We start from the raw sequence: 24,864 nt of genomic DNA, 5'->3' as shown, positions 1-24,864 counted from the left end.
GGCTGCCTTTGCTCTCTCTCTTTTATAGTCATTGAGTTTTATTTCTAGATTATTCATGAAGCTTCTAGGTTGATCTACCAGTGATGTTATGCTCTCATGTAGATTTGTGTAGTATAGAGTCTTCTAGGATTTTCAGTGCTATGAGTGATACACTAATGCTGTTGTGTACATACAAGTTGATGAAAAGATATTTTCAGGAATGTTCTAGATTATTCTACACTACTGGCTTATACAATTGTTATTATAAACAAATATTGTACACCAGTGTGAACATAAAATACATGTACATGTACATGTAATTATTAATTGATTTAATTTTTGAATATGCTAGTAGCCTAGTGCTAAACTACATGTACATGTACCACTAAAAATTAATTTTTTGACACAATCATCTACTGTAAATACTAAATTGGTACACAGCATAAAGGACTTAAATTATTGTACTAGTATCAGACAATGGAATAATAATTAGGGGTGATGTTAGAGACAATAAAAAAACCATGGGCTATAGCCTTAGTTTTTTTATTCAAAAATTGGCCCATTTTTAATAGTGCTTATTGATTTGTCAGGAACAGCTCAAGCTTTCTACAAAGCATGACGACATTGTTATGTATCAGAAAATGTAATACGTATTTCAAAATAAAGCCAATTTGTAAAATTAAAATTTTTGTCATTTTCAGAACTACATGTAATTTAAAAATACTTTTGTCTATAGATTATGTTTGATGCCCATAACCTTTAAACTGGCTTAGATAATTAAATCTAATTTGACGTTTTTTCATTAAGTGCTAATTTTTGTTTGTTTCGTTGGACAAAAGTTTCAACATAAATTTTAGACAATTAAAATTTAAAATACACAATGTAATGTGGGCATGATTGGGTTAAAAAATAAAAGCTATTTTAAGGCCTTCTTGGATGGACAATGAAATTTCATGGCAATGAAAATTTCCTGCTATACTGCACATGATTGTGATAGACTGGTGTTTACATTGCAGGTACATGTACACTATATGGTTTCGTAGCAACAATAAATAAAGATCACAGTATGTACAATATCATTCACTTAAAGACTGTGACTCATTGCTTGCTAATAGGAATGTTTTGAAGTCAACTTTATGTAAGGTTTAAAATATCATTTTACGAATAATAATGATGACACACTTTAAACACAAAGACAGCAATAATTACTGGTAGCTATTAATAAACTGTTAACAACAATATATGTACATGATAATGATACGAGTTCAAAATAAGTTTTAGTGTCCTTTTAATTTAAAATAAGTTTAGACTGAAGAGTGATGGTTGTGGCCTCAGCAAGCGTCTGTGACATTGACAGTATTTATTATGAGATGGACCCATTCTTATCTCATAGGTAGTCCAGACTGGACCACTGCCTGTCTTGGGTTTTGATTTGACTTTCTCTTCTTTAGTTTCATCTTCCTTTACTGTCTCACTCCCTTCAGCAGTGACTCCTTCTTCATTGGGACTGGCTCCTTCTCCTTCAGTTGTTGTTTCCTCTTGTTTAGTCTCCTCCTCCTCTCCTTCTTTCTTCTCGCTCTCTTCTCCAGTCTTATTCTCTTCTTTATCAAGTACGCTCTGAAGTGGATTCACTAGAGCTTCAAATAGATCTAAAAGTGGGTGTGTCTGGTTTCCACTTCCTGAGGAAGAACTGGAAGGAGGTTTTACCAAACGAGCCGTCAACCTCCAGACTCCGCCCGAGGGTATCTCAGCTATAGCTGTGGTCACCTCTTCATCAGAGGAGAGGGTGATAATGTCCCCATCAGTGTCTCTATAGAAGAGCCTCAGTGTAGGAGCACTGGATTCATCCAGTCCAGGGAATAGAGAGATGATACTCTGTAAGAGACCATCATAAGTGACGTCTTCCTGGACTTGTGTCCTTCTTGTCTCTCCATTAAAGTGAACCTTTAGACTAGGCATCTTCTTTATCTCTTGAAGTTTCTCTAAGTTCCTCTTGTGACTAGTTTCGCTTGTTTTATAACTCTGAGTTTTGTTGCCTTTGCTCTCTCTGTTTTATAGTCAGTGATTTTCATTTCTAAACTATTCATGAAGTTTCTAGGTTGATCTACCAGTGACATTATGCTCTGGTGTATACATGTAGATTAGTTTAGGACAGAGTCTTCTAGAATATTCAGTGCTAGGAGTGATACACCATTGCAGTGTGTGTGTACAGTGATTGAACTTCAGGAATGTTCTAGATCATTCTATGCACTACTGGCTCATGAATATCATTAACTATATCCTTATACAAACAATGGCATTGAGGGTTGGCTCAGAGCATGAATGTGTGTGTACACAAGCAATTAATCATATTTATAGCACATGTACATGCATTATACATTGTTTAAAGTTAATAGCATGTATATTATGTATCAGAAAAAATTTAAACATGGTGAATACTCTCCTAGCCATTTTGACAAAATTTGGGCTCATTCCGGTCATTTGTTTGATTTTTTAGTAAGTTTAAAAATTCATAAAAAATCCAAATTTGAGCAGAATTAGCTCAAAGTTGCTATGTAGCTTAAGAACATGTATATGTATCAGAAAAAATTATAAAAACAGTAAATTCTCTCCTAGCCATTTTTGACGAAATTTGGCCTCAAACCATTTTGCTAGTTTTGAAAATGCTTATAACTTGAAAAATAATTGTTGGAATCAACTCAAATATTGCTATGTACACGTACATGTACTTGTATTAGTAAATTATTGACATACATGTACAGGTACAATGTACATACATGTATATAGTTCAATTATAATTTTTATCATTATTTTGTATATGTAGAGTGTCTTACAAGAGACTGGTTGGAGTAAACTAGAAACAGATCATCTTTTTGAATTATGCAGGTAAAATAATAAAAATAAAATACATAATGATGATGATGATGATGAGTTTGATGACAGTGATAGTGGGAAATGGAGAGTGTGAATTTGAAGGAGGAGGTTAAATACTAAAAGGAAGAAAGAGATTGTACATGTATACATGTACAACACTCCATGTCATTTATTGTTTTATTTCTTTAGACAGTTTGATTTAAGGTTTGTCATTATTCAAGACAGGTTTGACACTGAAAAATTCCAAGTAATGTGTTATTTACTTTTAGTCTCCCCCCCTCTCTCTCTCTTTCTCTTATCTTGTGTCCGTCAATGTTTATGTATGATGTAGTGGGTTATTTTGTATTTCACGGTTTGCTCCTAGTGGGACAATTTGATGTTTTAATTTTCGTAGTTGACAGTTGACATACATGTACATGTACATGTACATGTGGCCTGTGAGGGGACGGAACTTCAATGAGATTTCGTAGGTGTACATGTACATGTGTATACATGTACATGTATTTCGTAGTAACCCCCAAAAAGAAAGCGCCACAAAAATAACCCGCTATACGGTATCTTACTCTTATCTCTCTCTCAGAAACGCTCAGTGGAGGATCTCAAGGCTCGTTATTACAGTGTTTATAATCGTTTATTAAAGTTACGTGACCCGTCCGTAGAGGACAGTCAGCTAATATCTTATGATGCTCCTCATGAGACCAAGAGGAAAGCACAACTGGAGAGACTCTTCAATAGAACAAAGGAACAAGTTAGTCACTACTCACTCTACAGGGTTCCCATTGAACTGTTATGAAAGAGCACAAAAAACCCTTTTAAACGCGATTTTAATAAAGTGCGGTGAATTGATTAAAGTAATTGTAACCGAAAGCCTTTCTATTGTTTGCTACGTGAAACGAGTGTGGTTACGTAATCCTGGAGGGAACCCTGTTCACTCACGTACATGTACATCAGTATTTAGTACATGTATACATGTATGTTTATTTATTGGAATGAACAACACTCTGTGTATTTATAATACATGTACAGGTACATATACATATTATTGTCATTATGCACATTGTAATTTGTATTTATTGTATTCAACAGTCGCGTGTAATATGTACATGTACATGTACTTTCGACTACTCTACAAAGCAAGCTACACTGTATTATAACATTCGTTCTGTTGGCCTCAGCTGCTACACGTATATACCGTGTATAGTATTGTGCAATATTTCAGTTAAGAGATACTGTATTAAGTAACTCCACAATGATAGTGACACAATGACACGTGTAGCTATGTTGGACTAGTACCTTGGGTAGCGAATTTTTTTAACGTGCGGTCACTTATGTAATGTGTATTTATTAAGGTATTGATTGTACACACTAGTATGGATATTTTATTGATATTTAGATGTATGTTCACTGGAGACATTATGATGTTTAATAATTTTATGAGGCAATGACAAGTTCCATTGTCTGGCATAGTGTTTGCTCTCCTTTATCATCATAAGTAGCAATATAGGCCTTATACTGGGCCTAGAGTGTATGGGGCATATAATATAATCTAATTGAACGTTATATGCACTTACTGGCCAGAATTGGTTTGGTACTTTAGCGTTATAGTTCATTTGATATGTTCCTGGTTGTAATGGACAGCGGGTGTGAATCAAGTCATCAAGGGAGTCGCATAAATTTAATTTCACGTCAAAAAAGGTGATGTTAGTGTAATTCTTGAAATTATATGTCATTGTGAAATGCAGTATACCCCATTGTATGGTTTTTCCTAGAAATGGATAAGTGCATGTATACAATGTACATTTTATGATGTCAGTCATTGCTAACTCACTGTTGTGTAGCTGTGCTTTCCAATGGAACCTTCTCCCCCGTGTCAGTGGATATGGAGTTAATGATTCATTAGTTAATTCAAAAAATTTTTTAGTAACAGCTTAAAATTAATAAAATGAATCAATAGTGTATTACTAAACTTACAACAATCTGTGAATCCTTTATTACCAGTAGGTTCTTGTTGTTGATAGTATATATAATTGAAACAGGTATATTATCCATTAGTATAGTAGTCAGTATCTTACCATTGTAGTAATTGTTAGTAGATCCAGTCAATGTAGATACTACTAGTACAACTGATAGAAGTAACAGTATATACTCTACTGGTCCACCCATCTTCTCTTTGACTTGATTTATGAGGTGATATTAATAAAGGATACTGCATTTATAGCCACAAGTACATGTACATGTGCATACATGTAGGTCGTTTGATGTATTTTTGTGCTGCATAGTGTCGTAGCATCATTTTTTGTTTTTGTTGTCTTATCTTCTTTCCTGCTTTCAATTTATTTGAATCTTGTGCAACGATATGAATGTAAGTTGAGTTGAGTTGAGAAGTTTAAACTGTGTTGATGATTGAGTATTTACAAATGTAACTGTTTTTTTAAGCAAAAATCATCAAAATAGTTATGATTAGAATGTACGTGTAGATGTAAGCCATTCACTAATACATGCAGGTACATAATTGTATCCTGTTTCAGGTAAATATTTAATCATTATTGAGAGACAATTAACCGATTAATTCCTAAGACTTTATGTACCAAATTTTTTACTATCTCGGTAGCCCCCAATATGAGTTGTGTTTTATAATGGCGTTATGTATTTCAGCTTCTATCTTTATAAATAAATACACGTACATGTACATGTAGATACTAAAGTTCCATATTTTCACAATTAATTTTACTACACTGCCTATAGGAATATCAGAGTTATTACATACATGTCGGTGAATGTGTTCAAATGATTCTCATTATTTACAATGAGTTTTTATATTGTTAATGTTGTTGATATTTTAATGATTATTCAAACAGTAGTCTGGCTAAGAAACAAGCATATTAAGATATTAACTTTGACAATGTATTCAAGTCATTCATTTATATTAACGTCTATCATTTGACACATCATTTCCTCTCCTTCCTTATTGTGCACTGTAGCTTTGGCATAATACCTACCCTATGAAATAGAATAGTAATAATGATACACTGTATCTGTTACTCACTGGCCAAAAGTGGCTTGGTATTGTATCAGTATAATTGAACTGATATATTCCTGGTGGTACCGGACAATGTAGCTTCAATAAATCAACAAAGTAGTCACATAAATTGAACTTCTCATCGACGAAAGTAATATTAGTATAATTCTTGAAATTATGTCTTATTGTGATATGCAGTATACCCCATTGTATGGTTTTCTCTAGAAAAAGATTTACAGCACTAGTGAATATGAAACTTACTGATACCTAAATTTCCTTGATAATGATATGCTTTTCCACGAATCAATGGATTTGGAGTTATTGATACGTTAATGGCTTCAATGATTTTTTTAGTAACAGCTTAAAGTTAATAAAATTAATCAATAGTGTATTAGATACTGAGCTTACGACAATCTGTGACTCCTTTATTACCAGTAGGTTCTTGTATTTGATAGTATATATAATTGAAACAAGTATATTATCCATTAGTATAGTAGTCAGTATCTTACCATTGTAGTAATTGTTAGTAGATCCAGTCAATGTAGATACTACTAGTACAACTGATAGAAGTAACAGTATATACTCTACTAGTCTACCCATCTTCTCTTTGACTTGATTTATGTGATGATATTGATAAATGATACTGCATTTATAGCCACAAGTACATGTACACATGTACATGTACATGTGCATACATGTAGGTCATGTTATGTATTTTGTGCTGAATTGTGTGGTAGCATCATTTTTTGTTGTCTTATCTTTTTTTCTGCTTTCAATTTTTTTTCAATCTTGTGCAATGATACTGATGTACAATGATATATGAATGTATGTAAAATTGTGTCCTGTGCTTGTTGATGATTGAGTAATTAACTGTTTTTTTAAAGCAAAAATCATCAAAATATTTTTGACTAGAATGTACATGCACATGTATATAAGCCATTCACTAATACAGGTATATATATATTTGTATTCTATGTCAGGTAAATATTTAATCATTATTGAGGGACTACCCATTAATTCCGGAGATTTTTTGTACTAATTTTTTTCTAGCTACATAGCCCCAATATGAATGGTAGTGTATTACTAATTACAATGTATGATGTCGTCTTGTATTTAGCTTTTATCTTTATAAGTGCATGTACAGTGTATACATGTACATTGTAGCAGGGCTCCTGATTGTAGATACTTAAGTTCCATACTTCACAGTTTACTATGCTGCCTGTAGGAATAGCAGAGTTATTACATACATGTAGGTGAATGCATTTAAATTGATATTATATGTTGTTGATATTTTAATGATTATTCAAACAATAGTCTAGCTAAGAAAACAAGAACTTTAAAGGATTAACTTTCATAATGTATTGAAGTCATTCATTTATATTAACGTCTATCGTTTGACACATCAATTCCTCTCCTTCCTCATTGTACACTGCAGCTTTCCCATAATACCTACCCTATGAAATAGAATAGTAATAATGATACACTGTATCTGTTACTTACTGGCCAAAAGAGCTTTGGTACTGTATCAGTATAATTGAACTGATATATTCCTGGTGGTACTGGACAATGTAGCTTCAACAAATCGACAATGAAGTCGCATAGATTTAGTTTTTCGTTGACAAAAGTAATATTAACTGTATTTCTGAAATTATGTGCCAGTGTGAAATGTATTGTACCCCATTCTACGGTTTTGTCTAGAAAAGAATGTTAGTAATGTTGAATATATGCATGTACATAACTTACTAATAAGTATAGTTCCTTGTACATTGTAGTTTTTTCCAGGAATCAGTGGATATGGAGTGAATGAATCGTTAATGAGTTTACTGAATTTCTTAGTCACAGCTTAAAATTAATAAAATAGTTCAATAGTGTATTATATACTGAACTTACAGCAATCTTTAGGTCCAGGCTCTTCTTGTTGTTGATAGTATATATAATTGAAACAGGTATATTATCCATTAGTATAGTAGTCAGTATCTTACCATTGTAGTAATTGTTAGTAGATCCAGTCAATGTAGATACTACTAGTACAACTGATAGAAGTAACAGTATATACTCTACTAGTCTACCCATCTTCTCTTTGACTTGATTTATGAGGTGATATCGATAAAGGATACTGCATTTATAGCCACAAGTACATGTACATGTACATGTACATGTGCATGCATGTAAGTTGTGTAATATATTTTTGTGTTGTATGGTGTCATTGGTGTGGCAGCATCATTTTATGTTTTCTTATCTTCTTTCCTGCTTTCAATTTGTTTCAATCTTCTGCAACGATACTGATGTACAACAATATTTGAATGTATGTAAATTGTATTGAGATGTTTAAACTGTGTTGATGATGGAGTAATTAACTGTTTTTAGAGCAGAAATAGTTGTGACTAGAATGTACATGTACATGTAAGCCATTCACAAATACAGGTACATATTTGTATCCTATGTCAGTTAAATATTTAATTATTATTGAGGGACAACCCATTACTTCCTAAGACTTTTTGTGCCAAAATTTGTACTATTCTGGTAGCCCCCAATATACATGTTTAATAGTAATGTATTTATAATAATAATAATAATAATGCCGTCACTTATTTTAAGATTCTCTCTTTTTAAGTGCATGTGAATGTAGATACAGGTACTTACATGTAAGTTCCATAATTCACAATTTACTATGCTGTCTGTAGGAATAGCAGAGTTATTACATATGCATGTAGGTGAATGCTTTTACAATGATATTCATTAGTTACAGTGATTTTTTTATGTTGTTGATACTTTAAAGATTATTCAAACAATAGTCTAGCTAAGAAAACAAGCACTTTAAAGTTTTAATCTTCACAATGTATTCAAGTCATTCATTTATATTAACGTCTATCATTTGACACATCATTTCCTCTCCTTCCTCATTGTATGCAGTAGCTTTGGCGTAATACCTACCCTATGAAATAGAATAGTAATAATGATACACTGTATCTGTTACTCACTTGCCAAAAGAGCTTTGGTATTGTATCAGTATAATTGAGCGGATATATTCCTGGTGGTACTGGACAGTGTAGTTTCAATAAATCAACAAGGAAGTCACATAAATTGTACTTCTCATCGACAAAAGTAATATTAGTATAATTCTTGAAATTATATGTCATTGTGATATGCAGTATACCCCATTGTATGGTTTTCTCTAGAAAAAGATTTACACTACTAGTGAATATGTAACTTACTGATATCAGAAGTTCCTTGTATATGATATGCCTTTCCACGAATCAATGGATTAGGAGTTAATGATACATTAGTGAACTCAGCAAATTTCTTAGTGACAGCTTAAAATTAATAGACTAATTCAATAGTGTATCACTGAACTTACAACAATCTGTGAATCCTTTATTACCAGTAGGTTCTTGTTGTTGATAGTATATACAATTGAAACAGGTATATTATCCATTAGTATAGTAGTCAGTATCTTACCATTGTAGTAATTGTTAGTAGATCCAGTCAATGTAGATACTACTAGTACAACTGATAGAAGTAACAGTATATACTCTACTAGTCTACCCATCTTCTCTTTGACTTTGAATCTTGTGCAATGATACTGACGTACATGTACAATGATATGTGAATTTGTGTTGAGAAGTTTAAACTATGTTTATGATTGAGTACTTAACTGTTTTTTAAAGCAAAAGTCATCAAAATAGCTATGACTAGAATGTACTTGTACATGTAAGCCATTCACTAATACAGGTACATATTTGTATTGTATGTCAGGTAAATATTTTAATATTATTGAGGGACAATCCATTAATGACCAAGACTTTTTCTACCAAAATTTTTACTGCCTTGGTAGCTCCTAATAATGCTAATATACTTGTAGTAACGTATTTTATAATGCCATCGTCACATATTTTAGCTTTTGCCTTTATAAGTGCAATACTTAGGTTCCATAATTCACAATTTGCTACTCTACCTTTAGGAATAGCAGAGTTATTACATACATGTGAGTGAATGTGTTTAAAATGATATTCATTAGTTACAGTGATTTTTTATGTTGTTGATATTTGAATGATTATTCAAACAATAGTCTAGCTAAGAAAACAAGCACTTTAAAGTTTTAATTTTCACAATGTATTTAATTCATTAATTTATATCAATGTCTATCATTAGACACATCATTTCATCTCCTTCCTCATTGTATGCAGTAGCTTTGGCATAATACCTACCCTATGAAATAGAATAGTAATAATGATACACTGTATCTGTTACTCACTGGTGGAAAGAGCTTTGGGACTGTATCAGTATAATTGAACTGGTATATTCCTGGTGGTACTGGACAATGCAGCTTCAATAAATCAACAGTGAAGTCGCATAGATTCAGTTTTTCATCAACAAGAGTTAAATTAGCAATATTCCTGAAATTATATGCCAATGTGACATGTATTGTACCCCACTGCACTGTTTTGTCTAGAAAAAGAATGTTAATAATGTTGGATGTATAACTTACTAGTATAAAAAGTTCCTTGTATGGTGTACTTTTTCCCATGAATCAGTGGATATGGAGTCAATGATTCGTTAATGAGTTTACCAAATTTCTTAGTAACAGCTTGAAATTAATAAAATAATTCAATAGTGTATTATATACTGAACTTACAACAATCTTTAGGTCCAGGTTCTTGTTGTTGTTGTTGATAGTATATATAATTAAAACAGGTATATTATCCATTAGTATAGTAGTCAGTATCTTACCATTGTAGTAATTGTTAGTAGATCCAGTCAATGTAGATACTACTAGTACAACTGATAGAAGTAACAGTATATACTCTACTAGTCTACCCATCTTCTCTTTGACTGTAGACTCAGTTACTGGTGCCTCACTATATTCTGATGAACTGCTAAATTTCTTAGATAAGTTTACCTTTCATTATGAAGTACAAGTACATCATGTAAATCTTATACATGTATATGTGTGTGGCATTGTCATTTCAATGTTGCTGCATATACAATTTTATTTGATTCATCTTATGCTATAAATTTAGCAATATTGCTTACAAAAAGTCAATGACTCTCAACCCAAAAAGAAAAACTCATTCTAGTCACTGGGGCACAGGATTTCTTGAAAAAGATCTGATATTTGTTATTGGTTCTGGTACTATATTAATTAAAGGAATACCGACTTGCCTTGAGGCATTGAAGCACATGTACATTATAAGTTAGGAATGAAGACTGAAGAGAGACTGACCGTGAGAAATGGCAAAGTAGAAGAGCTTACATGTACACGGATGGATTAAGTGGATATAAACTTGTTGATCATGACTCTCTGGTTATACATGGATGTGCTTGTGGAATCCTCATTTCCTTATGATCAAACTATTCCTGAACCAGCCCTCATGCTCCTTTTCTTTCTTGTGAGTGATGGATGCATTCTATGAAAAGGCTTCCAAGTGGATCCCTGGTTGTATTGGACAAATTGCATGAACATGTACATGTACTAATGTTGTGTATTTGTGACATATAGTGTACCCCATTGCAGTATTAAGTGGACTACATGCCATGCAATATTTGTACTTACTGCCATTTGTCTTTTGTATTTTCTTTTCTTATTGTGTATACTGGCTTTACTCTATATCCAGTCTATAGTGTAATGTCCATACTACTATGATCTATTTCCTGCTATGCATTGAATGGATAGGATTATTTGTGAATTTCAATTAATTAATTGCTACAACAGCTAGCCTCTAACGAAATCTTAGTATTGAGTTCTCATTATAAATGTGTGTTTGTTCTCATTTTATTATTAATAGTAGCTAGTAATTGAATGAAAATGCATATTCATTAGTTATACAAGAAATTGTTTATTATTATTAATGTTTTAATGAGCAGCGTTTGTTAAGAAAACACAATCAACTTAAAGTCATTATGCACTTATGTGCTTTCACTATTTTTATTTAAGTTATTTGACGGTAAATTCCTTACTTATACACATCATTTCCTCTCCTTCCTCATTGTATGCAGTAACTTTGCCATAATACCTACCCTATGAAATAGAATAGTAATAATGATACACTGTATCTGTTACTCACTGGCCAAAAGATATTTGGTACTGTTCGTACTGAATCATCATGATATATTCCTGGTGGCAAAGGACATTGTATCTTGAATAAATCAACAAAGTAGTCACATAAATTGAATTTCTCATCCACGAAAGTAATATTAATATAATTCTTGAAAGTATATGTTATTGTGACATGCAGTATACCCCACTGTATGGTTTTCGCTAGAAAAAGATCATTACAGTACTAGTGAATATGTAACTTACTATTATGAAAAATTCCTTGCATTTCACATTCTTTTCCACGAATCAGCGGATTTGGAGTTAATGATAAATTAGTGAATTCAGCAAATTTTGTATTAACACCTTAAAATTAATGGAATAAATCAATAGTGTATTACTGAACTTACAACAATCTGTGAATCCTTTATTACCAGTAGGTTCTTGTTGTTGATAGTATATATAATTGAAAAGGTATATTATCCATTAGTATAGTAGTCAGTATCTTACCATTGTAGTAATTGTTAGTAGATCCAGTCAATGTAGATACTACTAGTACAACTGATAGAAGTAACAGTATATACTCTACTAGTCTACCCATCTTCTCTTTGACTTGATTTATGAAAAGATATCGATAAATGATACTGCATTTATAGCCACAAGTACAAGTACATGTGCATATATGTAGGTCGTGTTATCTTATCTTCTTTCCTACTTTCAATTTTTTTAATTGTGCAATGCAATGATATTCAAATGTATGTACGTATGTAAACTTGTTTAAACTGTGTTGATTATCTGTTTTTAAAAGCAAGAATCATTAAAATAGTTATGACTAGAACATACTTAAAAGCCATTTAATAATTTATATAATTCCATCATGAATTGTATAGCTTTTATTTGTATAGGTGCACATGTCAAATACTTAAGTTCCATACTCCACTATTCACCAGTCATTTCAATGTTACTGCATGTACAATTTTGTTTGATTTATTTTATGCTATAATCTTAAAGAATTCAAGCAATTGCATCTAAAAAGTTGAGAACTCTCAACTTAAAAGGAAAACTCATTCTAGTCACTGGGACATAGCATCTTTGGAAAAGACACTCTTCATGGTTATGATCATATTATTATTCCTGAACTAGCCCTCATATGCTCCTTTTCTTTTTGTGAGTGATGGGCATATTCTGTGACAAGGCTTCCAAGTGGATCAATCTCTGGTTGTATTGGACAAATTCCATAAATATGTACATGTACATGTATAGTATAATTTTGTGTATTTTTGACATCTAGTACTTGTATACCTCATTTTAGTATCCCACTAGTATCATACTTGTACATGCCATGCAATTTTTGTACTTACTTCCATTCGTCTTTTGTACTTGATGTCTAGTCTAATTGTAATGTGCACTCTACTATGAAATATTTACTGATATGCATTTAATGCATAAGATATGGATTACTTATCAATTAATTACTGCAAGAGCTAGCCTCTAGTTATATTTAGCTCCTATTGTCAGAATGTGTTTGTTTTAATAGTAGTGATGGCAACAGCCAGCCTCTAACAAAGTCTTAGTATTGAGTTCTCATTATAAATGTGTGTTTGTTTTCATTTTGTTACTAATAGTAGCTAGTGGTTGCTTGAAAAATGCATATTCATTAGTTATACAAGGAATTGTTTATTATTATTAATGTTTTAATGAGCAGCATTTATTAAGAAAACACAATCAAATTAAAGTCATTATGCATTTATGTGCTTCCACTATTTTTATTCAAGTTTTTTGACGGTAAGTTCTGTACTTATACACATAATTTCCTCTCCTTCCTTATTGTACATAGCAGCTTTGGCATAATACCTACCCTATGAAATAGAATAGTAATAATGATACACTGTATCTGTTACTCACTGGCCATAAGATGCTTGGTATTAATCCTACTGCATCAGTATGATATGTTCCTGGTTGCATAGGACAATATACCTTGAATAAATCATAAATGTAGTCGCATAAATTAAACTTCTCATCCATGAAAGTAATATTAGCATAATTCTTGAAAGGATGTGTCAATGTGAAATGCAGTATACCCCATTGTATGGTTTTCTCTAGAAAAAGATTTACAGTACTATAGTGAATATGAAACTTACTGATATTTAAAGATCCTTGATAATAATATGCCTTTCCACAAATCAATGGATTTGTTGTTATTGATCCATTAATGAGTTCAGCAAATTTCTCACTAACAGCTTAAAATTAATAGACTAATTCAGTAGTTTATTACTGAACTTACAACAATCTTTGAATGATCCTTTATTACCAGTAGGTTCTTATTGTTGATAGTATATATAATTGAAACAGGTATATTATCCATTAGTATAGTAGTCAGTATCTTACCATTGTAGTAATTGTTAGCAGATCCAGTCAATGTAGATACTACTAGTACAACTGATAGAAGTAACAGTATATACTCTACTAGTCTACCCATCTTCTTTTTGACTTGATTTATGAGTCAATATCAATATTGATACTGCATTTATAGCCACAAGTACATGTACATGGGCATATAGGTGTGTTATCTTATCTTCTCTCCTGCTTTCAGTATCTTTTAACCTTGCAGTGCAATGATATTACAATGTATGTACATGCATAAATTTCCTTGAACTGTTACAATGATTGAGTAATTAACTGTTTTTTAAAGCAAAGATCATCAAAATAATTTTGACTAGAATGTACATATAAGCATATCACTAATTTATATTCCCATCATGTATTTTATAGCTTTCATTTTCATATACTTAAGTTCCATACTCCACTATTTACCAGTCATTTCAATGTTACTGCATGTACATGCACAACTTTATTTAATTTACATGTATCTTATGCTATGATTTAAAGGATTTAAAGAATATTAAGTCTTAAAAGTGGATGACTCTCAACCCAAAAAGAAAAACCCATTCTGGTCACTGGGACACAGCATCTCTTGAAAAGATGGTTATGATCAATTCCTGAACCAGCCCTCATGCTCCCTTTCTTTTTGTGGGTGATGGACTCATTCTATGACAAGGCTTCCAAGTAGATCCCTGGTTGTATTGGACAAATTCCATGAATTGAATTTGCGTCAAAGGAAATAATGTTACATGTACACATGTAGTATAATTTTGTGTATTTGTGACATGCAATACATACCCCATTGTGGTATTGAGTGGACTAGTATCATACTTGTACATGTCATTCAATTTTTCTAGTTGCTGCATTAGTCTTTTTGTCCTTGATGTCCAGTCTAATTGTGATGTGCACACTACTATGATCAAGATTATCCACTCTTGCTATGATCTATTTACTGCTAAGCATTGATTGCAAAGGATTATGAATTATTTATGAATTGTTTACTGCAACAACTAGCCTCTGATTATTGAGCTCCTATTATAAATGTGTGTCTGTTTTAATAGTAGTACCGTAAATCCTTAAATAGAAGCCACATTTGAATAAACGCCGAGGTAGCAATAGAATTAAAGTGTAAATACACAACACTAGCCTAGGAGTGTCTCAGTAGTCTAGTGGATAATACCTGAATTTCCAGAAGTCAAAAGCATGAGGTTACGGGTTCGAATCTTGCTCTGGGCTGAAGTTTTTTTAATATATTTTTCGAGATCCAAATACCATTTTAGGAAATAGACGCCCGGGCTTTTATTTAAGGAAATACGGTAATTGCAACAGCTAGCCTCTAACGAAATCTTATAGTATTGAGTTCTCATTATAAATGTGTGCTTGTTCTCATTTTATTATTAATAGTGGCAAGAGTAGATAATAATTAGAGGAGAGTGTCCTACTGGCTATAAGGTCTGCTTCATCACGGCGTAGAATTGAAGAGTCACATTCCGGTTATTTCCATATTTTATTTGAGTAGTTATAGTTATTTCTAGTTATTTTTTAATGACTACTCAAATAAAATATGGAAATAACCGGAATGTGACTCTTCAATTCTACACCGTGATGAAGCAGGGGGTATAGACACAGTAGGACACTCTCCTCTAATTATTATCTACTCTTGATAGTAGTGATTGCATAAAAAATGATAATCATTAGTAATACATGGAATTGTTTATATTATTAATGTTGTAATGAGAAGCATTTATTAAGAGAACAAAATTAGCTTAGAATCATTATATTAAATACACATTAATGTACTTTCACTATTTTTATTTAAGTCCTTTGACATTAAGCTCTGTACTTACACACATCATTTCCTCTCCTTCCTTATTGTACATAGTAGCTTTTGCATAATACCTACCCTATGAAATAGAATAGTAATAATGATACACTGTATCTGTTACTCACTGGCCAAAGGAGATCTGGTACTTTGCTTGTATCAGTATAATTAAAATGATACATTCCTGGTTGTACTGGGCAATGTACATGCTGCTTGAATAAATCAACAATGTAGTCGCATAAATTGAACTTCTCATCAACGAACGTAATATTAGTATAATCCTTGAATGTATGTGTCAATGTGAAATGCAGTATACCCCATTGTACGAGTTTTTCTAGAAAAAGATCTTTACAATACTATAGTGCATATGTAACTTACTAATGTGTGCAGTTCCTTGCAAATGAAACTCTTTCCCGTGAACCAATGGATTAGGAGTTATTGATCCATTAATGAGTTCACCAAATTTCTTAGTAACAGCTTAAAATTAATAGAATAAATCAATAGTGTATTACTGAACTTACAACAATCTGTGACTCCTTTATTACCAGTAGATTCTTGTTGTTGATAGTATATATAATTGAAACAGGTATATTATCCATTAGTATAGTAGTCAGTATCTTACCATTGTAGTAATTGTTAGTAGATCCAGTCAATGTAGATACTACTAGTACAACTGATAGAAGTAACAGTATATACTCTACTAGTCTACCCATCTTCTCTTTGACTTGTTTATGAGATGATATCGATAAAGGAGACTGCATTTATAGCCGCAAGTACATGTACATGTGCATACATGTACATGTTCATGTAGGTTGTGTTATCTTATCTTCTTTCCTTCTTTCAATTTCTTTAACCTTGCAGTGCAATGATGTACAAATGTATGTACATGTACATGCATAAATTTGTTGAAACTGTTTTGATGATTGAGTAACTTACTGTTTTTTAAAGCAAAGATCATCAAAATAATTATGACTAGAATGTACTTATAAGCCATTTACTAATTTATAATATGCCATCATGTATTTTATAGCTTTTATCTATATAAGTGCATATATCAGATACTTAAGCTCCATACTCCACTATTCACCAGTCGTTTCAATGTTACTGCATGTACATGTACAATTTTGTTTGATTTATTTTATGCTATGATCTTAAAGAATTCAATCAATTACATTTAAAATGTTAGGACTCTCAACTTAAAAGGAAAACTCATTCTAGTCACTGGGACATAGCATTTTTGGAAAAGACACTCTGGCTATGATTATGCTCCCTTTCTTTTTGTGAGTGATGGGCGCATTCTATGACAAGGCTTCCATGTGGATCCCTGGTTGTATCGGACAAATTGCATGACTTGAATTTAAATCAAAGGAAGGAAATAATGTTACATGTAGTATAATATTTTGTATTTGTGACATGCAGTATACCCCATTGTGTAGTATTGAGTGGACAGTGGACTGGTATCATACTGTACTTGTATATTCCATGCAACATTTGTACTTATTACTATTAAGTTTGTCTTTTGTACTTGATTTGCAGCCAAATTTTAATGTGCACACTATGATCTATGTACTGCTATGCATTGAATTCAAAGGGTCATTGATTATTTATGAAGTTCATTTAATTAATTACTGTAACATCTAGCCTCTAATTAATGAGCTTCCGTTATAATTATGTGTTTGTTCTCATTTTATTGTTAATAGTAGTGATTGCATGAAAAGTGCATATTCATTAGTTATACAAGGAATTATTTATATTATTAATGTTTAAATGAGCAGCATTTGTTAAGAAAACAAAATTAACTTCGAGTCATATTGCACTTATCTACTTTCACTACTTTTATTCAAGTTATTTGACATTAAGTTCAGTGCTTACACACATCATTTCCTCTCCTTTCTCATTGTGTGCAGTAGCTTTCCCATAATACCTACCCTATGAAATAGAATAGTAATAATGATACACTGTATCTGTGACTCACTGGCCATAAGATGCTTGGTATTAATCCTACTGCATCAGCATGATATGTCCCTGGTGGTATAGGACAATATACCTTGCATAAATCATCAAGGTAGTCGCATAAATTGAACTTCTCATCCATGAAAGTAATATTGATATAATTCTTGAAAGGATGTGTCAGTGTGAAATGCAGTATACCCCATTGTATCGTTTTCTCTAGAAAAAGATCTTTTCAGCACTAGTGAATATGTAACTTACTAATGTGTAAAGTTCCTTGCAACTGAAACTCTTTCCCATGAACCAATGGATTAGGAGTTATCAATCCATTAATAAGTTCACCAAATTTCTTTGTAACAGCTTAAAATTAATAGAATAATTCAATATAGTTGATTACTGAACTTACAACAATATGTGTATGATTCTTTATTACCAGTAGATTCTTATTGTTGATAGTATATATAATACGAACAGGTATGTTATCCATTAATAGTAGCCAGTATCTTACCATTGTAGTAATTGTTAATAGATCCAGTCAATGTAGATACTACTAGTACAACTGATAGAAGTAACAGTTTATACTCTACTAGTCTACTCATCTTCTCTTTGACTTGATTTATGAGGTCATATTGATAAAGGATTCTGCATTTATATCCATACGTGTGCATATATGTAGGTTGTGTTATCTTTCCTGCTTTCAATTTCTTTTAAACTTGCAGTGCAATGATACACAAATGTATGTACATGTTTAAGTTTGTGTCAACTTTGTTTATGATAGAATAAGTAACTGTTTTTAAGGCAAAAATCATCAAAATAATTATCACTAGAATGTAGCATATAGTGGGTATATTCCATCAGAGTTTAATTTTGTTCTCATTACTTTGGAACAAATATTTTCCAAGCAAAAAAGGCGTTTCCTCAATGCCACGTGTGCAAGATGGTTGCTCAGAACAAAAATAAGATGAATGAAAATTTCTAATTCTGCTTAGAACAAACATTTATATAATGCTATCATAACTAAATGAATGATGTTTTCAAAAAAGCTAAAACTAATACAATTAAATGTTAGAAACCAAAATATCTTTTAGTTAGTTATAGGTCATGCATGCATATGTTATGTGCACCTGACGTAGTCACAGGTCACTTGGTTTACCCATGGTTACGACATTGCCCTTGTAATTTTAGCAAATGGCTAGTGCTATGGGATATATTTACTCAAATTTTTACTAAAACTAACACTTTTCTTAAATACTAAAACAAAACTAAATTTATTTTTAAAGGGAAAAACTAAAATTAAAAGAAATCAAAGTCTGAAATTAAACTAAAACTAGAACTAAAACATATTCAAGTTTCAAAATAAAACTAAAAGTAAAAAGGATTGAAGAAATAATAACTAATAAACAACAAGACGATTATTAAAATAATCACAAATATACAAAAATCCATCTTTATTAAATGCTAATCCAAAAGGACTATTAAACTGATCGATATTACTGCCTTCACTTCCAAACTTACTGACAAACACACCATCACTAGTAAAGACTGATATACGATGATTGCTATCTTCACTAACATACACTAGACCAGTAGCTGCAGTGTCTATTGCAATACCTGCTGGACAGTTAAGCTCTCCAGGACCAGATCCTCCAGTACCAAACTGACCCACAAACTTTCCATCTGGAGAAAACTTCTGAATGCGACGATTATTCCTATCAGCAATATACACTAATCCTTGAATGTCAATAGCAATGTCATATGGATACTCAAGCTGTCCATTAGCCGATCCTTTGCTACCAAATGAATGCGAGAAGGATAGATCAGGATTTAAGACTTGTATACGATGATTATTCCTATCAGCAATATAAACCTGTCCTGTTATAGGAGAAATGGCTATACCACGAGGACCACTGAATTGTAGTGGTCCACTGCCCTTTTCACCAACTGATGCTATAAGGTATCCATCCATGCTTATCTTCTGGATCCTGTAATTACCATCAGACACAAGAATGAATTTGTCTGAAGTAATGGCTACACCACGAGGAGTAGAAAACTTAACATTACCACTTCCTCCTTCCCCTCCTAATGATTTTACTTTTTTTCCTTCTCTATCCAGTATTGTTACACAATTACCACTATTCTCAGTTATTATAACATGATTATCATCAGTTACAGCAACTCCCCAGGGACGCTTAAGCTCAGTTATAGTATGTACTGGAGTGATTTTATCAAGGCAAGGATTGATAGGGATGACTAGTGAGGTATCCTCAAGGTGTACATCATATACTTGTACTTTTACTGTGTGAGAACCACGTGTTGAAGCATTACACTGTATCTTATACACTCCAAGGTCACTGCTGGTGGTAGTGACTGTAGTCGTAATGGGTTGATCACCTTTACCAACTGGTACTAGACTACACCTCAGAGAAGAGAGGGGAACACACAAAACAGATGAATCTGGTGCCTCCATTGATAGTGAAAATGAAACTGCTTTGCCAGCAGGTCTAATACAATCAATCTTCTTCACTCTACACTGCTGTAGTGCAGTAGAGGTCACAATATCTCCAATGTGATGTAGTGATTTGATATCTTTACTCAATACAAAGTCAGCCTTTTCCTTTGGGTTTAACTCCTTAACATTGATCCCTGCAATAACTTCACTCATACGCTCCATCATCTGTTTCTTAGACCTCAGGACTTGTTGAGGACTGCCTGTCTTCAGACTCTGTTCCACATAATCACCTACATCCTCCAGAAGACTCAAGCTCATTTTTGCTGATTTCATTTGCCCTGAAAGCAACTTAAGTTTATTATCAGTGACCCTTTTTGCCTGCTCAGTCAGTTTCCTTTCTGACTGACGAAGAACATTCATCATTTTCTCCACCATTTCATGTATTTCTTTTAAGACTCCTTCTCCTCTCTCTCTGATCTCACCCTCTCTCTCTGCTAGAGCAGACAGGACCTTCTTGAGTGCTTCAATTTTCCCTTTTACCGGATTAAGAGATTTCTCCAGCGCTTCTTTGTGTTTATTAAAACTATTAGCTATTAGGTTATACTTGTGATCTTTATGAGCCAGCATGATACAATCACGACAGATAGATTCATCACATGTGTCACAGTAATACCTTAACGAATCATCATGACCAGATACAGAGCAAGTGAGGGTTGTCTCCTGTTTAGCTGGAGCTAGCAATTCAGAAGTAGAAGAGACATCAGAGGCTGTCACTTCATCAAGACTTGTCAGCTGATGGTTGGAAGTTGGGCCCCATTTCTTGTGAACTCCATCACATTTTGTACAAAAGAACCTACTGCAGTCTTTGCAGTACCCAGTGGCATTAGCTGTAGTACAGTTGTCACAGGTAACCTGTTGAGGATTAGCTACTTTCTTCATTAGAGTGTGTATCTCTTTGAGGTTGTTGAGAGTGAATGCTACAGGAAAGGCTCGTGCTCCTTCTTTTGGTAATTCTGTACGATTACGACAAGTGGGACAAGAGAGGTAATAGGTCTCATTCTTCTTATCCAATGGTAATCCCTCCAGACAGTGCTGGCAGAATGAATGTAGACAAGGTAAAGTCTTAGGGTTGGTATAGTGGTCAAGACACACAGGACAAGTGAGCTGTTCCTCCAGTTTGAGGAGACCAGGAGAAGAAGATGAAGATGGTTTGGTTGCCATTTCAAGAAAAGAATACAATTGTGTACGTAAAGCAAGAACGAAAAATGAAGATAGATAAAGGTAGAAGATGATAAATGAAGATAAAACAAGAATGAACAATAAGAAAATGAAGAAGTTGGAATGAATGAGAATGAGAGTAGCCTGGGGAAAGATAAGATAGCCCTGATGACCTCTTGGAATATTCTATAGTCTAGTGACTACAGGAAGCTATGATAGTACATTCCTTTATTGTAACAACAAGTAGTGAAGGAAATTTACATTAATGAATGAGAATTTAATACAAAGTAGGAGGGTGCGCATATAGTAGGAGGGTGCGAAAGGGAAGGCAGTGAATGAGTGATGAGAGAGAGTCCTAATGACCAAATGAAACAACAGAACAAAATGAAGAAAAGGGAAGGAGGAGTTGATGCTAAATTTGGCATTGCATTTTGTGGCGACTGGCAAGTAAAAACCAGGATTAAAGGTGAATAACATACAGAACATTATATGTACTATAAGGATTATAGTGTAGGAAAGTAAAAGAAATCATGGTTACAATTTTTGCCAATGATTATTAAATATATATTCCAATGGTTAGAAAAATGTTACAATAACATATAAAATTACTAATAATAATAAGTATGGACTTACTCCATCATATCCATTAAGCAGTTTCTGTAGGATTGGCTTAGAGTAGTTGTCATGAGAGAAATCAAGTGATGATATTATCAACTTGTGTAGATCATGTCTACCAGTAATACTGCATGTATCAAGAATACTGTGCGGGAGGAAAGTAGAAGATACTCTCAATACAACTAAAACACTAAAATCAGTACTCACACATTGAAAAATGAATTATATGCATGTATAGTGTACTACATGCATCTATATATAAAGTACTTAAGATCCACACTCCACTATTCACCAGTCATTTCAATGTTACTGCATGTACATGTACAATTTTATTTAATTTATGTGTATTATATGCTATGATTTAGAGGATTTAAACAATATTGAGTCTTAAAAGTTGAGGATGCTTAACCCAGAAAGGATAACTTATTCTAGTCACTGGGTCATAGCATCTTCTTTTGAAAAGACACTCTGGTTATGATTAAACTATTCTTCAAGTATAGCCCTCATGCAGTGACATGCTCCTTTTCTTTTTGTGAGTGATGGATGCATCCTATGACAAGGCTTACAAGTGGATGCCTAGTTGTATTGGACAAATTCCATAAATTGAATTTGCGTCAAAGGAAATAATGTTACATGAACATGTATAGTGTAATTTTGTGTATTTGTGACATGCAGTACATGCATAGTACCCTACTGGTATAATACTTGTACATTACTTCCATTAGTCTTTTGTACTCAATGTATTTTCTTTTCTTATTGTGTTTACTGACTGTACTCTATGTCCAGTCTATAGTTTAATGTGCACAGTACTATCATCTATTTCCTCCTATGCATTGAATGCATTGATTATTTTAAAGTTCAATTGATTAATTACTGCAACAGCTAGCCTCTAATGAAGTTTTTGTTTAATAGTAGTGATTGCATGAAAAATGATGTTAATTAGCAATACCAGAAATTGTTTATTATTAATGTTTTAATGTACAGCATTTATTAAGAAAACACAATTAACTTAGAGTCATTGTATTTAATACACTTATGTACGTTCACTATTTTATTTGATAGAAAGTTCTTTACTTACACACCCAATTTCCTCTCCTTCCTCATTGTATGCAGTAACTTTGGCATAATACCTACCCTATGAAATAGAATAGTAATAATGATACACTGTATCTGTTACTCACTGGCCAAAATTGGTTTGGCACTTCCCTTGTATCAGTATAATTGAAATGATATATTCCTGGCTGTATTGGACAATGTAGATTGAATAAATCATCAAGGTAGTCACATAAATTGAACTTCTCATCCGCGAAAGTAATATTAGTAAAATTCTTGAAATTGTATGTCAATGTAAAATGCAGTATACCCCATTGTATGGTTTTGTCTGGAAAAGATCTTTACAGGTACTAGTGAATATGTAACTTACTAATGCGTACAGTTCCTTGCAAATGAAACTCTTTCCCGTGAACCAATGGATTAGGAGTTATTGATCCATTAATGAGTTCACCAAATTTCTTAGTAAGAGCTTAAAATAAATAAAATTAATCAATAGTGTATTACTGAACTTACAACATTCTGTGAATCCTTTATTACCAGTAGGTTCTTTTTCATAGTATATATACATGTACCAGTTAATTTTCGCGATGAAATGTTTTCGCAAATTTTGCAGTTTCTTGCTCTGTTGCAAAATTTTTTAACGGTGAAATTTTGCATTTCCATTGCCACATGGTACAGTCTGCAAGCTATTTGGGAAAATTAATCACGCAAAATCTTAGAAATGCAAGATTTACGAAAAATTTTTACCGTGAAAATAAACTGGTATACAGTATATAATTGAAACAGGTATATTATCCATTAGTATAGTAGTCAGTATCTTACCATTGTAGTAATTGTTAGTAGATCCAGTCAATGTAGATACTACTAGTACAACTGATAGAAGTAACAGTATATACTCTACTAGTCTACCCATCTTCTCTTTCATGTGATTTATGAGATGATATCGATAAAAGAGACTGCTTTTATAGCCACAAGTACATATACATGTGCATTCATTTAGGTTGTGTTAATTATATTCTTTCCTGCTTTTAATTTTTGAAACTTTGGAATGATAGACAAATGCAGGTATGTGTAAATTGTGTTGACTCTGTTGATGATTGAGTAATGAAATGTTTTTTTAAAGCAAAATCATCAAAATAATCATGACTAGAATGTACATGAACATTTAAGCCATTCGCTAATACATATTTGTAAGGAAAAATATTATTATTTATGGACAACTCTTAAATACAAACAATAATCATTAATGAATAGTAATGTATTTATAATCTCATTATGTACATGTAGTTTATCAGCTTTTGCTTTATAAGTGCATGTATCAAATACTCAGTTCCATGCTCAACTATTCACCACTGGTTGCCTTTACTTTATTATTATTGTGTATGCTATATAATATAGAGTCTATTTGTAATGTGTACATGTATGCATGTTAGTATCAGCAGTTTAGCACTACTGCCAGGAATTGTTAA

The 24,864-nt window shown here is 32.5% G+C and overlaps 8 protein-coding genes and 2 long non-coding RNA genes across 11 annotated transcripts in view; 1 reads left to right on the top strand and 9 right to left on the bottom strand.

Moving 5' to 3' along the window:
• The window catches only part of LOC109586753 (uncharacterized), a 2,647-nt gene extending 455 nt beyond the window's left edge, over positions 1–2,192 (bottom strand). Inside the window, exon 1 of the mRNA XM_020002959.1 lies at positions 1,389–2,192. Within this exon, the coding sequence (XP_019858518.1) occupies positions 1,389–1,938 (550 nt within the window). The 5' untranslated portion in view covers positions 1,939–2,192. The remainder of the gene's footprint in view (positions 1–1,388) is intronic.
• The window catches only part of LOC105314555 (DNA methyltransferase 1-associated protein 1-like), a 6,304-nt gene extending 2,643 nt beyond the window's left edge, over positions 1–3,661 (top strand). Inside the window, exons 5-7 of the mRNA XM_020002958.1 lie at positions 2,804–2,865; positions 3,043–3,100; positions 3,434–3,661. Of these exons, the coding sequence (XP_019858517.1) occupies positions 2,804–2,865; positions 3,043–3,100; positions 3,434–3,646 (333 nt within the window). The 3' untranslated portion in view covers positions 3,647–3,661. The remainder of the gene's footprint in view (positions 1–2,803; positions 2,866–3,042; positions 3,101–3,433) is intronic.
• A 536-nt stretch (positions 3,662–4,197) lies between these two features.
• Positions 4,198–5,067, bottom strand: LOC109586750 (phosphatidylglycerol/phosphatidylinositol transfer protein-like). Its single transcript, XM_020002955.1, has 5 exons — positions 4,926–5,067; positions 4,825–4,857; positions 4,682–4,780; positions 4,425–4,618; positions 4,198–4,371 (listed from the first exon to the last, which is right to left on the bottom strand). The coding sequence occupies exons 1-5, from the start codon at positions 5,014–5,016 to the stop codon at positions 4,285–4,287; spliced, it is 504 nt and encodes a 167-aa protein (XP_019858514.1). The 5' UTR covers positions 5,017–5,067; the 3' UTR covers positions 4,198–4,284.
• A 2,124-nt stretch (positions 5,068–7,191) lies between these two features.
• Positions 7,192–7,963, bottom strand: LOC105314554 (putative phosphatidylglycerol/phosphatidylinositol transfer protein DDB_G0278295). The gene is made up of 5 exons (XM_020002956.1): positions 7,855–7,963; positions 7,763–7,783; positions 7,616–7,714; positions 7,373–7,566; positions 7,192–7,326 (listed from the first exon to the last, which is right to left on the bottom strand). Exons 1-5 carry the CDS (start codon positions 7,943–7,945, stop codon positions 7,240–7,242), a joined length of 492 nt encoding a protein of 163 aa, XP_019858515.1. The 5' UTR covers positions 7,946–7,963; the 3' UTR covers positions 7,192–7,239.
• Positions 7,964–8,672: 709 nt separating this feature from the next.
• Positions 8,673–9,170, bottom strand: LOC109586758 (phosphatidylglycerol/phosphatidylinositol transfer protein-like). Its single transcript, XM_020002965.1, has 3 exons — positions 9,088–9,170; positions 8,854–9,047; positions 8,673–8,807 (listed from the first exon to the last, which is right to left on the bottom strand). The coding sequence occupies exons 2-3, from the start codon at positions 9,010–9,012 to the stop codon at positions 8,721–8,723; spliced, it is 246 nt and encodes an 81-aa protein (XP_019858524.1). The 5' UTR covers positions 9,013–9,047; positions 9,088–9,170; the 3' UTR covers positions 8,673–8,720.
• An 827-nt stretch (positions 9,171–9,997) lies between these two features.
• On the bottom strand, positions 9,998–10,779 carry LOC109586748 (phosphatidylglycerol/phosphatidylinositol transfer protein-like). The gene is made up of 4 exons (XM_020002953.1): positions 10,773–10,779; positions 10,362–10,460; positions 10,128–10,321; positions 9,998–10,081 (listed from the first exon to the last, which is right to left on the bottom strand). Exons 1-4 carry the CDS (start codon positions 10,777–10,779, stop codon positions 9,998–10,000), a joined length of 384 nt encoding a protein of 127 aa, XP_019858512.1.
• A 958-nt stretch (positions 10,780–11,737) lies between these two features.
• LOC109586757 (phosphatidylglycerol/phosphatidylinositol transfer protein-like) lies at positions 11,738–12,523 on the bottom strand. Its single transcript, XM_020002964.1, has 5 exons — positions 12,417–12,523; positions 12,317–12,349; positions 12,174–12,272; positions 11,938–12,131; positions 11,738–11,891 (listed from the first exon to the last, which is right to left on the bottom strand). Exons 1-5 carry the CDS (start codon positions 12,505–12,507, stop codon positions 11,808–11,810), a joined length of 501 nt encoding a protein of 166 aa, XP_019858523.1. The 5' UTR covers positions 12,508–12,523; the 3' UTR covers positions 11,738–11,807.
• A 1,056-nt stretch (positions 12,524–13,579) lies between these two features.
• LOC109586755 (phosphatidylglycerol/phosphatidylinositol transfer protein-like) lies at positions 13,580–14,652 on the bottom strand. Of its 2 annotated transcripts, none has more exons than XM_020002960.1 (5): positions 14,295–14,652; positions 14,191–14,226; positions 14,048–14,146; positions 13,812–14,005; positions 13,580–13,765 (listed from the first exon to the last, which is right to left on the bottom strand). In XM_020002960.1, exons 1-5 carry the CDS (start codon positions 14,383–14,385, stop codon positions 13,673–13,675), a joined length of 513 nt encoding a protein of 170 aa, XP_019858519.1. In that variant the 5' UTR covers positions 14,386–14,652; the 3' UTR covers positions 13,580–13,672. The 2 variants fall into 2 exon arrangements, with proteins under 2 accessions (XP_019858519.1, XP_019858520.1); XM_020002961.1 differs by having other exon boundaries at positions 14,191–14,208.
• Positions 14,653–16,052: 1,400 nt separating this feature from the next.
• LOC109586760 (uncharacterized) lies at positions 16,053–16,831 on the bottom strand. Its single transcript, XR_002187217.1, has 4 exons — positions 16,632–16,831; positions 16,489–16,587; positions 16,239–16,444; positions 16,053–16,192 (listed from the first exon to the last, which is right to left on the bottom strand). It is a non-coding gene; the product is annotated as an uncharacterized LOC109586760 (long non-coding RNA).
• Positions 16,832–17,921: 1,090 nt separating this feature from the next.
• On the bottom strand, positions 17,922–18,405 carry LOC109586761 (uncharacterized). The gene is made up of 3 exons (XR_002187218.1): positions 18,322–18,405; positions 18,086–18,279; positions 17,922–18,039 (listed from the first exon to the last, which is right to left on the bottom strand). It is a non-coding gene; the product is annotated as an uncharacterized LOC109586761 (long non-coding RNA).
• Positions 18,406–24,864: the final 6,459 nt, after the last annotated feature.

Source organism: Amphimedon queenslandica, unplaced genomic scaffold (assembly GCF_000090795.2).
Source record: "Amphimedon queenslandica unplaced genomic scaffold, v1.1 AMPQUscaffold_12792, whole genome shotgun sequence".
NCBI lineage: Eukaryota > Metazoa > Porifera > Demospongiae > Haplosclerida > Niphatidae > Amphimedon > Amphimedon queenslandica.
The sequence above is the reverse complement of the archived record's forward strand: the minus strand, read 5'-3'. Positions and strand labels throughout refer to the sequence as shown.